This window comes from Vidua chalybeata, chromosome 22 (assembly GCF_026979565.1).
Source record: "Vidua chalybeata isolate OUT-0048 chromosome 22, bVidCha1 merged haplotype, whole genome shotgun sequence".
NCBI classification, from domain to species: Eukaryota; Metazoa; Chordata; class Aves; order Passeriformes; family Viduidae; genus Vidua; species Vidua chalybeata.
Window position 1 is genome coordinate 237,131 of NC_071551.1, and position 16,367 is coordinate 253,497.

Sequence of the window (16,367 nt, forward strand, 5' to 3'; positions counted from 1 at the left end):
ACGTGCCTTTAAACAAACCAAAATAACTACAATAGAAGATTTCAAATGCTGTACTACCCTTGCCTTATACACTTGTCTGCAGCACTCCAAAAGCAGCAGGAGCCCATCCGATGGGAGCTGGCATCACACAGGTCCCCAGATAGCCAGACAGCAAATGTTTGTGCCGGCACAGGACACCAAGGGGCTCTGGCTTCAGCAATACATTACAGCAAAGCAGACAAAAAAAAAAAAAAAAAGCCAACAATGATCAGTTTTTTAAAACTTTAAATATTTTTTTCTTTTAAATCTGTTTTTCTCTGTGGTTCTGTCTCTGTAAAGAGCTGTGCTCTCCCTGCAGCATCTGGGTCACTTCCTCAGTCCTGGCTGGGGGGCAAGGGAGAAGCAGGGTCAGTTAAAGAGGATACGGGTGGGTGCCCTCCCCCGTGCATCACCGGCACGTGTGGATCTCCACCACCCGATGGCAGGGTTTGCACTTGACGGAGCAGCACCAGTGGAATTTGCAGCTGCACCTTTCCACAACCTCCACTTCGTCCGTGTGAAAGCCACGACCACAACACATCAGCTCGCAGCCATCGATGGCCTTGGAGGTCTTGTTGCACTGCCGCCCACTGGTGCCCAGGACCCCATTCTTGAGGTCATGGTCACAGAAGTCGGGACTGGAGTCTAGGTAGACCAGGTCCTCATCTGTGTGTGGCTTGAACTGGGAGTTTTTGGGCACCAGCACTTTGGTGGATCCAATCTCGCTCTGTTCAACCTCTGTGGCACCATCAAATTTCTCCTTCAGGACGTTGCCCACTTTGCGGAAGGGGGGCATGGCTTTCCAACACGTCTTGAACTCGCATGAGCCTGACACACCATGACACTTACATTCCACCCGCATGTTGTTCAGGATCGCCTGGAGGAACAGACACAAGGAACAAGATGGGATGATCAGTGCGGGATGGACATAGCAGGGAGGGTGCAATGGATAGGGCCTGGGAGGGCTGTGCAGAAAATGCTGCTGGGTGGGTATGGGATTAAAAGAAGCCCAAATGGCTCAAGCCATGGCTGCAGAGCCTGGCTGGGATGCTGCAGAGCGGTGCCAACTGCCTAGGTTTTTTTCTCCTTGCCATTACCTTCCTCCCTGCCTCGTTGTTGTGGAGGTTCATTAATGCTCTGTTGGAAGAGGCCCCTTTGCTCCTCTCACGGATGTCGACGAAGGACTGCGAGAAGGCCACACCATAGGCGATGTTATCGGAGCAGCCCGACCACTGGAAGCCTGAGGCAGAGAGCACAGATGAGACAGGTACTGCCACCCTGTAGTGCTTGCACTCTCCAGCCCTGCTCTTCCTAAAATCCAGCTGGCCTGCCCTCTCTGTCTTGCTGCCTACTAGTCTGCACCACATGGGAACAGGGGAAGCTAGGGAGTGTGGCCCTGGGGAACACATGGACAAGATGTTTTCAGTCCAGTGGGTGATGCACCCAGGTGTTTTTTTGAGGCAGTCACATGGACTAACCAGCGTTTTGGTTTTTTTTAAACTTTTTCCTCTTTTCTGGATGGCTCCAGAGAGTGAGTTTGAATTGCAGGTATTTTGGCTACTTTGGTCTCCCTGCAGCTGCAGCTGCTCCCTGTTCAGACACTCACCCTGTGGGCTTCCCCCCTGCACTGTGCGGTCACATCCACACTTGTCCAGCTCGCCACTGCTGCAGGCGCGGGTCACGGCGAAGGCCACCCCTGCTGAAGAGATGGCATAGACGAACGCTGCCTCTCGTGTCCCTGCAATGGCACAAACCATGGTGGGAAAAGTGGCATAAAGTCTGAGGCAACACAAGCGGGAATGCTGGAGGCAATGCAGCCTGGTGGCCAAAGGCCGTTGGTAGACTGCCACATGTGTCTCTTCTCCACTCCCCTGTTAACTCTGGTGTAGCATATAAACTCCCCTGAAAAACTGGTCTGAAAGACAGCTCTTGGCAAAACATGCTATACAGAGCTATCAGGCTAAACCCTTTGCTCTGTTACTTCCTCCTAAGATAGAGGCAGCACACGCAGGACCCTCATTGTCCCCAGCCCTGGGGGTGCTGTTTGCTTAGTGCCAAGCCTGGACCTGACTCATCAGAGACCCCTGGGTGCTGGGAGGTGTTTTGCAGAAGTGAGGGCCCATTCTTGCAATAAGCAAGAAGCTGGGAAGCTGGGAACTGCCCCACAACATTAAAAACATGAATGATGGGTGAATGATAAAACCTGGCAATGGGAGAGACAGAAGCTGCACTGCCAATGTGGGCAGAGATCTCCCAGAGAGCTTATATGGAAGACTGTCTTGCCTTGTGCTTGCCCAGCAGCTCTGCCATGAAATCTGTCCTGCATCCAAAATAGCTGTCTGTTTTCCACATCCAGGAACATCCCCTGCAGCTGCAGATCCTTGCCATCCTCTTTCACAGGGTCGTGTAGCTCGCAGTGCCTCCCAAACTACCCTGCAAAACCCTGTTCTGCTCCCAAAGCACCTCACACAACCCCACTGGTGTCCAGGGTGCAGTGCAGTCCCAGCTTTTGTGTCTACCTGTGGTGCCACATGGTTGAGAAAAACTTGTTTGGGAAGTTGAGCGCATCCCTGGGCATGAACACAGAGTAGCAGGGGCAGGGATCAGCTTTAGCAACACAAAATCCCCACTATCCTCCAAGGCTGGTTGAGGGTACATACCCTCCATTTTTGAGCAAGGAGGGCTGGTATTTGGGGTGGTCCCATGTTTGGTACAGAGGGGCAATGGCTTGTGAGCAGGCATCACTCAGCTTGCTGGTCAGAGAGAGGGCAGCTACTTTGGTGGTCGCATCCCAGACTTTGGTGGCCCAGCTGGCAGTGGCTGGGGAGGACCCAGCCAGTGTGGGACTGAACCGCCTCCAAGTTAATCAAGGTTAATAGTAGGATCATGTTGGTCGGTTTGTGCTGTGGCTGCCTAAAAAGAGACGACTTTTAGTTTCTGGTATTTCTGGTATTTCCAGTCCCTGAACCTTCACAAGAAGAGATCTTCACCCCTGCATTGAGGAGAAGAAAGTCAAATAAGGAGCCAGGGGGATGCTTTGGTGTAGGGGTCCTGGGATGGGAGGTGAGATAGTGCCTCAGAGATAGCACCTGAGGGGAGGCAAGGGATGCTTCAGTGATCTTAAGGGATTGCAGAGGGGCTTTTCCCTCTGTATCCTCACTCCAGTTCTCTGGTTTGATTACAGTCCTGTGCTTCTGGGAAGTCAGGGTGCAGCTGGGATCAGAGGGGCTGAGGGCTGCCCTGGCCATATCCAGCCCTGAAGGCTGGTGGCGGGGGATGATGCTGCCAAATGTTCTTCCCATGCCAGGTGGCACTGAGCTATCCTCCTGACGGTGCCCCCATTGATGCTCTGCTCAAGAGTGGCCATGTGCCAGCCTGGCTTCAGCACTGCCCAGAAAGAGACTGAGTAAATGCACCCATGGCTTTATGGAGTGGAGCTCCTGGGTTTGGTGGGGAAGAGATGAGACCAGGCTGACTTCAGGACCTTTGTTCAAACTTGGCATGTCTTGTCAATGGGTGTGGAAAAGGTTCAGGAGAGCTGAAGAGCAGCAGGAGTCTGAATATGCTGTACTCAACATACTGAATAGAGCCTCACTGAAGTGCACAGGGACCCATACACCCCAAGATCCAACACTGGATGGGCTATTCCTGACCCTCTCCAGCCACCAGTTCAGGGGCGAGCAGGCAAAATCCCACCTGCAGCCCACAAGACTGCTTTTATAGCCATTCCCCCAGCAGCATCACCCCAGACACGTCCTTCCAGCTCACCTTGCGTCACCACCTTGCCGAAGACAGGCAGGGTATCCAGTGTGGAGCAGTTCCAGCGGCGGTTGCGGAATTGGTACTGGCATTCCTCAATAGCCAGCTGGGCTCCACGTCGCACCGAGTCCATCACCTCCAGGTTCCTCTTGCACATCTGTACCTGGCGCTGGATCAAGCCCTTCAGCTTCTCGCAGGTCTCCTCCTCGGAGATGCTCCCCACTGAAGACAGCTTTGCCAGGTACCTGCCATGACACCAGCACAACAGGTTAGGAGGCAAGGACTGCGGGAGCCCATATTCAGCTGGGGCCCATGTTCAGCCTTCCAGAAAGCAAGGAGACTGAACCTCTTACCCCCTCCGTAGCTAAGACCTGCTGCCCATCTGGGGTCACCTTTAAATGTACCACAGCAGTGGCTCTGCAGGATGCATTTCTGGCTGACAGAGAACAAGCCCAAGCAAAACAACCCTCCCTCTGCAGCCTAGTTCCTGTCTCTTGGGGACTCCATCTGTTGGCTCCCCTTTGCCTCTGTTGCCTGCAAGGAAGATATTTTCAGCGCTGTCTGAATGTGCCTGGTCAGGTCTCCTGAGTATCGGCATATCCAAATGCTACTAGGAAAAGCCAGAGGTCTCTGAAGTCAGCCAAAACAAGCAGGACAGGCACTTGGCTGCCAGCTCCATCTGCCACAGTGCTCCCACAGCATGGCTGTGTGCTCATAACCGGCAAACGTTGCCCCCCAAACCACTTCCCTCCTGGAGGCTTCTTTTAGCTGCCCCAGACCCCAGCAGGCAGGGATGGCCTCTGGGAGCTGCCAGGTTTCTTGTCACTTGGGATTCAAGCAGGGTTTGAAGCAGGGAAGCAGAATCAGGAGCCTGCCAGGGCAAAATTGCACCGGCTGGGCACCTCCTCCAAGAACCTAGCTTGTGAATAGGGCCATGAGGTCTTTGCTGATCTGGAAAAGACTGGCCATGTGTGGAGAGGACCATGTGTTCTGCTTTCCATAGTGCCATCCTCAGCAGTAAGAGTCACAGAGCTGCTCTTGGGTGTCAGTGTTAGGGGAATGAGGGAGCAAACACCTTTAAGAGCAAGCACCTCAAAAGCTATCAGCATTTCCTTGTCCAATGTGTGGGCATGATGGTCCCTGCTGCACATCCCAGCAACTCAGCCTCCCACCCCTTGTTGTGTTGTGGGCATGGTGTCCATGCTTGCCCATTTCCATCCTCCTGCCCCAACCTCTGGAACGTGGAAGGAGCTTAAGATAGACCCAGTCAGATTTTCCAATGAAGCTGTGTGCTAATCCAATATCCTCTACAACTGTTAGTGACTGTGTTGGCAGGTGTGTATATGAGACTCCCTCCTTCCTGTGCCTTCAGGTAGCCAGTTCAGATGACACTGCCATAATGGAGCCCTGATGTGTTGTGGACATGGAGGTTTCCCTGCACGGGACAGGTGTAACTCACACTTGCACCCATCCACTAACCACACTGAGCTTTAGCGTCCTTGGGAATTACCAGCATTGTCTCACACTGCTACCTTGTCTGCACCAAGAGCTGCAAGTACTGAGCTTTTTGGAAACTTCATTCATTGGCTCTGCATTTCCCAGCCCTACAGAACTTGTGGTTTTTTTTATTTGTGTGTTTTTTTAACTCCTCCTCCCAAGTTGCAACATCCTGCAAAGGATTTTTCTTTTGAAGTCCTGCTTGTCTCCGAGAAGTGACTGTGCAAAAGTGTCTCCCGCTCCCTGCCTGTTCCCATGTGTCCCAGGAGCCAGATCTGCTGACTTCAGCCACAAAATCAAGTTGCCACAGCCTCTTCCTCCCATTAACCATGCCAGTCTGCCCCAGGAGGAGAGAACAAGATTTTCTCTTCTGTGGATCAGCAGAATTATCCACCAGCTTGGTTTCATCCTCACAGCTGGGGGGGAGCATGGGAGCCAGGGAGAAGGCTGTCTTGGCTTATGGTGTCTGTGGGGAGTCTGCATGGCAAGATGTCAAAAGAATTCAGTTTTCCCTGTGTGTGATCATGGAGGCAATGCTTCTCTGACAGCAGGAAGAGACAGGCTGCTGGGGTTTCAGAGCCAAGTGCTGTTAGAGCCTTTATATCAGCAAATCATCTTTGCCCAAGGCTTCCTGCTCCTCCAAGGGGACAGCCCAGTTTGCAGAAGACAGGATCTGATGCACACGGGTGGCTTGAAAAAACCCACTGTGGCCAGACTCAGGACTATCACCTTTCTGCTGGCCCCCACACCACGCAATAGATGTCCCCAACCCTGCATGGCAGTCCCAGACATTGAGTGCAACAATTGCTGTTCTCCCATCTTGCTGCACTTGGCTGACCTGGGATGAAGGCACCAAACCACCTCTGGGAGCTTTGAGGATGTTGAATGCTGAGCACACACAGAGAGCCCATAACGGCTGTCTCCTCCCAGGTCCAGCCATCATTCCAGTTTGGGCATGGGGAAGATTACATACAGCAGAGTGGTAAGATTCAGCTCAAGACAATGTCGGTTATTGATCAGCTTTGAGCCTGGAAGCCAAGAAAATCAGAATCTATCTCCAGAACCAACCCCTTGTGCTGATTTGGCTTCCCCCTCTGCCTGGCATTTATCATGCCAGGCAAGCAGTTCCTTCAAAGCTGAGAGACTGGTCCTACAGATGCCTCCTTTGAGTGCAGACACATTGGTGGAAGAGTTCTGTGACACAGATGTAGCACCCACATTATTATCAGCTCTGCTCAGGATGGGGCATCATCTCCTTTTCTAATATATTTCCCGTTTGAGATTCTCTGGGCAATGTGGAGTAATAAATTCAAAGCACACATAAAGGAAAGTGTGACAAAAGCCTTTCAAGCTTTTCCAAGGAGATGCACCTGATAAGGTGCCTTCCCAACTCACATTTAATGCTATTTAAGATTATAAAACAAAGGCCAAGGATGCTTCAAAGATAGGTACAGCTCTGCAAGAACAGGTCTGGTAATTTGTTTTGCAATGCAGACAAATAAGATGAAACTATCCAGAACAGTGCTCTGGCCTCTCTCCCCCTTGACAGGTCCTGGGTCCTATCACCCCTCCTCGGTCTATGTTTGCCAGCCCCTCTGTGGAGATGGAGGCAACTGTGCCAAAAATGCTGTGGCCCCATCATGCTACTAGTTTGCTACTCATCCAGGAGAACCATCACTGCTTTCCAAAAGACAAGGTTTCTAATGGGGGAGGAAGCTCCCATCCTGATCCCTGGTTCAAGATCCAGAGGTTGAGGCAAGGATTTAAGGAAGGACCTTTGCTGAAGGACCTCAGCTTTGAGGCACTCACATGGCATCTCATCACACTACATTCAGAAGCACCAGGCAGGAATTTCTTATCCCCTTCCCCTCTCTGGGGCAGATGAAGAGTTAGGTAAGAACTGGGAAACACGCTCTGCCCTCGTCAGCACTCAGAGGTGCTTCCATCTTATGTTTCTCAGGGCTGTGGAGCACCAAGGCTGTCAGGAACCAAACACATCTGCAGCATCCCACGGTCCCCATGGAAACCTGACTCTAGTGCTTTGTCTGGTCGTTGACAAGAACTTTGCTCCAAACTTTGTTTCCCTGGGCTGAAGTGGTAGAATCTGCAGCCAAACCCTTTGTCTACCTGCACAGACAGCTAGACAGGCACAGCAGGAGGAATGCAACAAACAGCTCCTGCCCTCTACAAAGCCTCAATGCAGATCCTCCATTGTGACATCACATCCCGATTGCTATGCAGAGGTCTCGATTATAATTTAAGTCTCACATGCAGCCTCAAAACAGCCCTGTTTGTGGAAAACAAACCCAAGCAATGGTGTATCTTCTTCCTTTTCCAAGACTGGGCAAAGAATGTTTCAAGAGGATAGCTGCTGCCCACACAATTTTTTTAAGGTCCGTCTTCTTGCTTCATCATGGCCTTGTATATTTCTTTTCTCCTGCCTTTAAATCCAGGCACATCACTTGCACAACAGACTCCCTCTTAAGAGTCATTGATTTAGGAGAAAACTGACTGAAAGCCCTTCCTTTTTTCCCATCTGAAGTACTGAGATCAGGATTGAAGCCCCATAATTTAAGCAGCTGCAGCTGATGCACTCTGCAAGATGGCAAGTAAGTAAATCTCAAATCCAGGGAGCTTTGGAAAGGTGGAGAATGTCAAAAATCCCTGCTTAAATAAAAATTATGATAATACTTTCATGAGGAAGAATAATTGGTGAAATGACAAGGAGACATTGAAAGAGCCATAGCATCTCGCAGATAGAGCCAGGAGGAGAGGGGAGAAGATTCCCTGCCATGGAAAGGTGTGGAAATTTCAGTCATTCACCAATACTCAATTGAGGTGGGTCAGAGAAGATACCTTGGGGAAAGCAGAGATGTCTGGTGTTTCTTTTTGTCAAACAAATGAGTTTCAAGTGGTAATTCTTTGTATTGTCTCATTTTGAGAATATTTTCCTGAAGATGATAACTTTCAGACCCAAGCCAGTGGCATCCCTGATAAACCACTCAATAGATGTGTTCAAATCAGGCTCAGAAGCTTCACCCTGCTCAGCAAATACTCAACCTTCCCACAAGGTTGAGTGGCAAAGGCCACAAAAGACTTGTCCAAGCCTTAAACTGTGAAGATGATTCAGCTCTGCTCCTGTCTGAGAGGCAGCAAACACCCCCCTGCCTGTGGAGGGGTCAGTAAGCACATCTCTGTGCCTCCTGAGGGTGCAGGGACAGTCAGCACTTGGGATTGTCCTAAGGATTGAGACAGCTCATGCAGGCAAGTTTATTCTGGGGAAGAACTAAAGGCTTGTTTATAATGTGAAAAATCCATGGAAAAACCCCATGTATTCCTGCATGCATCTATCTGTCTCCATAGATATATCCATGCAGGGAGGGGTACTGACTAGTGTTATGGCTCCTTACAAGGAGCCACCCTGCAGATATGGAGAAGTGTTTTATCTTTGCCTTGTTGCTTTCTCCTACCAAGCAGGATGAGTGAAGCCATGGAAAGATGTCTCAGTCTGGCAGGACAGATGACGCTCCATGCATGCCATACAGCTCCCACGATTTCTCATGGTGTCCTACACTGGGCTTAGTTCCAGTCTCCCTCTTACAACAGCTCCAGGCTAGTAGGGCCCACCACATCTGTGGTTCCTCAAGCCTGCCAGTTGGGCATGTTCCTGTCAGGATTTGCAGGAGATCTGCAAGGTTGCCCTTGTCCAGTTACTGGCTCTGTAGCAAACTTGGCCCTCCCAGAGACCAGGCATCACCCTCCTGGGATTAGACATCCTGTCTTTCTAAGTGTAAACTATGATTTACAAGTCATCACCGGAGAACCTGTCTGGTCTCTTTCTTGGAAGAAATACAGCTGTCTGCCTCAGTCCTTCCTGTCACAGCTAGGGCACCATCTCTTGGCTGAAACCTGCTTTTCACACCTACTCTTCATCTCCAATTAACAGCTGCTGAGACAGTCACCCTGGAGGAGACAGTGCTATGCCTTTACCTCGGCCCCTCAGCTCAAGGGTGAGCCTACGCTTCCAATCTTGTCCCCCATCTCTTGGACCCTGCATCTAACACCATGCACACCCAGCAAACACCCATGCCCCAGCCACTGGTGGTGGCTTACCTCCCCCATCACAAGTCTTTGGGGACAGCGAGATGGCCAGCTGTTGGTCCTGAGCCAGTGCTGCTTTTGGCTTTCTGAGCATGCAGGGGCACAATCTCCACTTTTTAATGGGGGAGAGCAGGATGGAAGCTGGGAAGAGCCTGAACAGCATCTGTTTTGGAAATCTGCTTTAAATGTGTATGAAATTTCCTTTACATCCTTTATAAGACAATAGAAGCTACTCCTGGATTCAGGTACAAAACCTAGACCTTGTTGCAAAGGGATACAAGTGCAGGCCAACTCCTGCAGTGCTTCAGGCTAGACCTTATTGCAGAAAATCTGATGAGTTTTAAGTTTTGATCAGAATTTGCAAATATGTGGCAAAAAAAGCCTTCTACAGGATTAGTTTAATCTCACCCAACTTTCAACAGACCCCAGGCTGCTCTCCATTGGCCAAGAGACTCAATTACTTTTCCCCAAGTAATTTCATGAAAGCACAACACTGGCTCCAGTTCTGCTGAGCCAGCCAAATCCTGCAAGGCAGCTTCCTGGCTGTGAAGTGCAGCAGCCCATAGCAGCATCTCCAAGAGAGCCTGAAGGATGCTGCCAGGGGTCACCCACAGGTGTCGGGAACAGACACCCCTGCGTAGGCAAGGCAGAGGTTACCTGCACTGAATATGCAGAGCAGAGTCTACCATTCAAGCAGCCTTGGATGACTGCAAGTTTTCAAGCTTTAAGAAAAAATCACCAATTATTGTAAGAGCCAGTGTCATTGCACTTGTAAGGAAATACAGAAGAATCTCCTAAAAACTGTTAACCTCCAGGATTGCTCAGCAATTTCATAATTTTAAGAAAGTGGCTGTAATGCATTTCTCTACATCTACAAGGATGAATTAATCAAGCAGACAGTAGCTCTCAGCAGAGTAACATAAACACTTTTTTGCTTCAGTGCAGAAGTCCAGTTTTGATTCATGGAGTCACATCAAGCCATTGCAAAAGAGAAACCTGCCTCTTGCTGTTGCTCATATTTGGAGCTTATCCAGTTCTTCACAGCCTGGCATGCAGAGTGGTTTTATCTCCCTCCTGTCCATCCTCCCTAGAGTTAGGTTCTGCTTTGAAAGACAGGGGTGTAATTTTACTTGAGGCTTTCTTAGGAAAGGAAAGAAATGCCCATCACCACTGAGGAGCTAGAGAGCATGGGGCCCTCCTACACCCTGGCAAATGCAGCCCTGAAGGGTGTCTGCCAGACAGGTCCATTGCTTAGAGACAAGCCAAACTTGTTTGGAAGTCCAGTGCTAGGACCACTGGGTGCAACCTGCAGGGTGCAACCCACAACCAGTCCATTTTCATCACTGAGCTAAAATTCGCTGATATTGTCAGAAGTGGCAAGACCTACAAATAAATAAAAATTAAAATCTATTTCCAGCAGTTTCAATTTCTCACCTCACAGCTTTGGGAACAGGTTCCATAGGTTCATGCACCAACCTTGTGGATCTGACAGGATCCCCAGAGCAATGCAAAGGAGCCCTGGGCATCCCAGAAGTGGAAAGCCATTCATCCAACCACAGCACCCCTCGAAGTAAGGAAATTCCTCATCAAACCCAAATGGTGCAACCCACCACCCCAGCTGCTGGGACCAGATCAGATGTGACCAGGGAGCCTTCCTGACATTGTCCTCACAGCAAAAACCAGGAGCATGGAGAAGGGAGTGGAGCTTGGCAAGAGCAGCTCTGTGTTAGAGCTAGCAGCATCTGCCAAATCTGTGCCATGGCAGCATGGCATCTGAAGGGAAAATGCTGGACTGTTTCCTCACCAGGTGGAAGATGGAGCATTGCAATGACAATGCAAAGAATATTGTACAAAATTAAACTATGCCAGGCTCCAGGTGAAGTGATTTCTCCCCACTATCAAAGCTGTGGAGACTCACCTGAAAAAAATAAAGCCTGGTTTAAAACCAGAAGGATGCAAATGCAGGACCCAGGCATGCTTCCTCTCAAATCCTCTGCATTGCATAATGACCCAAACAAAATGAGCATTCTGGCTGCTCTTGCAAATCCCTACTCCTAAGCTGGCAGAGATGGGCACAGAGAATTGGGCCCCCTGTTTGAAAGCACCTTGTGATGTTCAGATGAAAGGAGGCCAGGGAAATCCAAACTCCTTTTATCCCTTCCTCACCAGCCCTTGAAAGTGGTTAGAGAGCAGCTGCTTAGCCAGGCTTGTTGTGACCTTCAAGCTTTCCCATAGCACTCATATAATTTTTTTTTTTTAAGGTTTTAAAAGCCCATCTGTGCTCCTGGCCCTTTAAGCCAAGTTCCAAGCCCAGATGGAAATTTTAAATCCCTGTAAAGAATGGGTAGACAGAGCTGCTAGTGGTACACCCTACTCTAAAACATGCATGACCACATCTCAGACCAAGCATGTCCATATGGAGCGCTTCCTCCAGAACCAGTTTTAGCTGCAAGAAAATGGAGAGAGGCTGTAATGATTCCCAGATAGTTTGATAACCAGGGGTTTCACCCCTAAAGGATCCTACCCTGTTGTATCTGATGTTTTCTGTTTCTGTTCTCTCATCATTCAAACCCTCTGAACAGCTAGAGAGCAAGGCTGTGGGCCCCAGTGCCTCATGCATTTAGTGGATGCTTACATCCATAACCCACTTTGCACATGTTCTAGTTCACTTTTTCATGTGGACTTCCTTCTCTCCAAAAGAGATAAATAAATTAATAACTAACTAACTAAACAACTGGACTGAAACCAAAGCCTGGCACTCCTATGCCAGCTGTGGAATGATGCTTGTTTGGCTAGAAGCCTCTATGAAACACCCTCAGCATCAGGATGAGTTTGGAGCAGAAGAGGCCTTGCTTCCAAATTCAACCACATCACTGCACATGTGGGTTCAAGAGTCTACAAAGTGCAAGTTGCTTTGAAAAGTAACTCATCTGCTTCCCCTGTAAAAAGCACGGCCCTGGACTCTTTCAGAGATAAAGCAGAAGCCAGAGGGACCTTTCTGCGCACAGCCAACAAGATGTAAAAGGCTATATCTACAGCCCTTTACTTAATTTACAAACCTCTGCCTGAAGAGGCAGGAGGCAAATCAGAGCCTCCAAAGGCAGAAGGAAGAGCAAGCCTGAGACTTTCACAAGAAGTAGGAACAGAGCATCTCTTCAGATTTGGAGAACAGAGGCTTTCTGGATAGGCAACAAGGCAAGCAGCAACTCCCCAAACTCAAAACACTGAGAAAAAACACCTGAGGTTTACTTCCTAACCAGGGAGAAAGTAGGTTGGTTTGTTTAATGAAAAGATTTGGGAAATCCCTTCCAGCTCAACGGCCACTGTAGCAGAGTGATCTCTTTGAGAGATCCCTACATCATCTCCTTTTTATACTGGATGGGGCAGCTCATTGCATGGCCAAAATGAGCGCTTTCCCCACAAAGCCAGGCTTAAAGAAGCCCCTAGCTCAAGCATTGCAAGCAGCGTATCTCCAAAGCACTGGGGGAATGCGAGTCTGTACAGGTCGAAAGAAGCTTTAAAGCTTTAGGGGGAGAGAACTTAATCTCTAATCCAGCAGGTTTCTGGAAAAGCAAACTTCACCACACGCTGCCATTTCCGTGCACACACCTCTCTGCAGAACTATGTGCCTGGTGAGGCTGGATCCATTCCGGGCACAAGCTGGCAGTGCCCTGGGATAACACCGAGCATGCCGAGCCCACACACGTGAAGACATACGAGGCACACTCATTCCTCGAATATCTGATAATTCCCGGGATCCTTCTAACTCTGTTTATGGCCTCCGGCAGCCTTTGTTTCTGATGTGAGAAGATAAACAATGGGAATTGTCTTAATCCTAAAGGCAAAGAATAAAAAGCACAGAGCGGGGGATGATCCTTTTATCATGATACATTTGCAACATCAAAAAAAGCTGACCCCCTTCCTTTGAAACGCACTGAAATGTATCTGCTTTTCCTCCCCTGTTGGCAGGAATGAGCCCTCCGCTCTTTGCTGCCGAGCCCCCCGCGCCCACCCTTGCTCTGCCAGCACGGACGGCTGCACACAGCCCTCCCTGACTAGTGCGGCGAATCACCACTCCGCCTCGCCTCCCAAATCCTATTCCAGCTGCGTGCGGCGCCGGGGACTGAGGGGAGTCCCACCTCTGCACATCCGTGTGGGGCAGCTTGCTGACCTCACTCATGAAAGCCCCACTTTCCGCCATGCCCGTCCCAGGGCAGCCGAAGTTGCTCCTCCTCTCCAGAGATCTACCATCGTCTCACAGAGCTTCCTCAGCAGGACTTTCTTCCTGCAGGAAAAACACTCCCACAGTTCCCAATATACCTTCACCAGAAGCATGACAGCTTAAAAGACCACCTTGATAGCTGCTATGATCCACCCACCAGTTGCTAGAGACGTGTGGCATGCAAGTCGCTCCATCTGGCAAAGAAGGAGGGGAGAAGGACTAAGTACTAACGCATGCCAGGCAGCCACCTTTTCCCACAGGCAGGACACTCAGAGAGTGCTGCTGACCTGGCACTTTCCCCAGGCATTGGGGAGCATCCTCCAAAAACCACCCACATCCCACAGCCTCTAGCGAGTCAAAATGTAAAGGCAGGAGCTGTATCTGGATACAGAGAGGACTCCTTGCGGAGCAGATGTGTGCCCACCTGAGCACCTGTGTTGGGCTACACGACACTCGGGATCTTTCATGCTGACAACCCCAGGAACTCCTTATCCTGTGTGGTATACTTGCCCCTGCCGAGAGAAGCCGATGAAGGTGAGATGGAGGCAGCCCACGCTCCTAGCCGGAGAGCGGGTCTGCTGGGTGCGTGCATGGGAACTAATTAGTTCCCGTGAGCTGGCAACACGGGCAGCAGAGGAAGCACCATCTCCCACCAAAGCAGATTTATTAGGAAGAAACGATGCCTTCGTTCAAAGTTAGGTGGGAAAGTGCTGTCATGCTCCATCCCCTCTAACCCGGGAAGGGGGAAAGGGGGGGGAGATGTCCTCTTCAGAAAGTAGTCCCACCGCCTTGGCAAACACGTAGGAATTTTCCAGAACGATTTCCGCCCCTGTTTACCTTACACATTATTTCAGTGTTTGTTCAGCGGGTTCCCGATGTCATCGGGCTCCTCTGCGGCGTGCAACACCCCCCGACACCCGTCCTCCTACCGGGAATAGGGGACCGAGGCGTGGGCAGCCCTGCTCGCTGCAGATCCCCGGGCCCAGCACGTTTGGCCACCCCAGCTCTGCCAAATCCTCCCCTGGACCGCTGGCCCTCGCGTGGCATCTCGCCAACACCCAGGCCCCACTCCGACCCGACGTCCCGACCTCCACCCGTGATCCCGGTGTGATCCGGATTCATAACTTAAGGACAAAAAATGGCACAGGGGCTGGATAATCAGCCCCATTCCCATCAGCCGCGATAACACACCGCCACTGAGCGGCTGGGGAGAGTCAGCATCCCCTGCCGCCCACCTGCCTGCGGATGAGGGCTGCAACCCCACCGCCACGGCGGCAAGGGTCAGCGGGGACAGGAGACCGACGCGTTGGCGACGGACGCCCTGTGCCCCGCCGGGGACCGAGCAGCATCGCTGCAGGGGGTCGCGCCCGGTGCTGCCCAATCCCGCGGCACCTGCTCCGCGCCCCCGGGGCTACCAATAAGTTGCGGCGTGTCCGTATTCCCGTTCTCGCTCCGCGGCTACTCACAGCCAGTTGCTGGCGTTGGCCGAGAAGGTGGCGAGGATGATGAGCAGCAAGGAGCGCAGAGAATACTCCGGGCTCATCCTGGAGGGCAGGCGGGGTGGGACTGCGCGGAGCCGGCGGCGGCAGCGCCCCCGCCGCCCCGCGCCCAGGGCAGCCGCCGCCGCAGGTGGGCGCGGGCAGGAGCGGCGGGCGCTGCCCGGCTGATGCTCTCGCGGCGGCCGCTCAGCCCGACTGTCAGCGAGGCCGGCCCGTCCCGGGATGGAGCGGCGGGGCCGGAGGCGGGCCGGGGGCGGAGGCAGCCCCGGGGGCCGCCCCGGCTCCGCCGCTCCTTGGGCGGGACTCACTGCCGAGGACACCCCCGGGGCGGGCCAGCAGCGGGGAGGGCTCCGGAGAGAGCATCGGGGGCTCCGACGGCAGGGAGGGCATTGGGAGTTTCTCCGGCGACGTGGAGGGTAGCGGGGAATCCGTCAGCGTCCCCCACGTTGCTGCTGCAGCTCTGGGTGGGTTCTCTACGTGCGGAAGAGACGGGGGAACTTCGCAGAGGGGAAGGGCGGGGATTTCCGCATTTGATGTTTTTGGGGTAATTTCTTGGTGGCTCTGAAGAAGCTGAGCCCTGAGATGTCCTGGCGCTGCTTGGAGTGCATCGCCCAGGCTGCCTTCTTCAACAAGCACCTTGACTTGGAGTGATTTCCGAGATTCTAGTTTCTGAGGATTCACTGTAAATGCCAAAGTGCTTTGAAAATTTGCAGCTAAGGAGAGGGGTCTGGGCGGGCTCTATCTGGGGTATCACTCTGGGGGTTCTATCAGGAAAACAGCATTTGGAGATGGAACAGAGATGAGTTTGCAAACCCTCTTGGCATCTCAGTAAGGTCTGCCCCATGGAGAGCTGCCAGACACAGCAGTGGCTGGCAGGCTCTAGAATGTGCAGATGGAGGGTGATGCTTGAACAAATACCATGGCTTAAATTCACCTCTGGAAAAGTCAACTCTTGGGAAATATGAAGAGCTCCTAACACTGGCTTAACCACCCCGAGGCCAAGAGATGTGGTGGGGATCCCTATCTCTGCTCCATCCACCATGCCTCTGTCTATCCATGTGGGCACAAATGGCTTAATTTAAAGCCAGGAGCAACATGAGCTGGCTGCCTGGTCTGAAATCCAAGATCCCAGGCAGCCACAACTGTGCACCAAATCTCCTCTTGACAATGTTGTTACTTAGATCCATTACTAAAACCTCTTGCTACCATCTCTAAAATCTTGCCAAGCTGGTTTGGAGCTATTCAAAATTCCCTTTGTCTTTTCAACTCCG

At 51.5% G+C, this 16,367-nt stretch overlaps 1 protein-coding gene and 1 long non-coding RNA gene across 8 annotated transcripts; one reads left to right on the forward strand and one right to left on the reverse strand.

Annotated features, from left to right (window-relative positions):
- Positions 1–205: 205 nt before the first annotated feature.
- WNT4 (Wnt family member 4) lies at positions 206–15,198 on the reverse strand. 5 transcript variants are annotated; one of them, XM_053962937.1, is made up of 6 exons: positions 15,064–15,198; positions 3,787–4,022; positions 1,625–1,756; positions 1,116–1,258; positions 521–895; positions 206–363 (listed from the first exon to the last, which is right to left on the reverse strand). In XM_053962937.1, exons 1-6 carry the CDS (start codon positions 15,138–15,140, stop codon positions 346–348), a joined length of 981 nt encoding a protein of 326 aa, XP_053818912.1. In that variant the 5' UTR covers positions 15,141–15,198; the 3' UTR covers positions 206–345. The 5 variants fall into 5 exon arrangements, with proteins under 5 accessions (XP_053818912.1, XP_053818910.1, XP_053818909.1 ...); XM_053962935.1 differs by having other exon boundaries at positions 207–363; positions 510–895; XM_053962934.1 differs by having other exon boundaries at positions 220–895.
- On the forward strand, positions 7,435–10,715 carry LOC128798947 (uncharacterized). Of its 3 annotated transcripts, none has more exons than XR_008434602.1 (4): positions 7,435–7,667; positions 7,817–8,112; positions 9,221–9,284; positions 10,316–10,715. It is a non-coding gene; the product is annotated as an uncharacterized LOC128798947 (long non-coding RNA). The 3 variants fall into 3 exon arrangements; XR_008434601.1 differs by having other exon boundaries at positions 7,817–7,883; positions 7,979–8,112; positions 9,221–10,715; XR_008434600.1 differs by having other exon boundaries at positions 9,221–10,715.
- Positions 15,199–16,367: the final 1,169 nt, after the last annotated feature.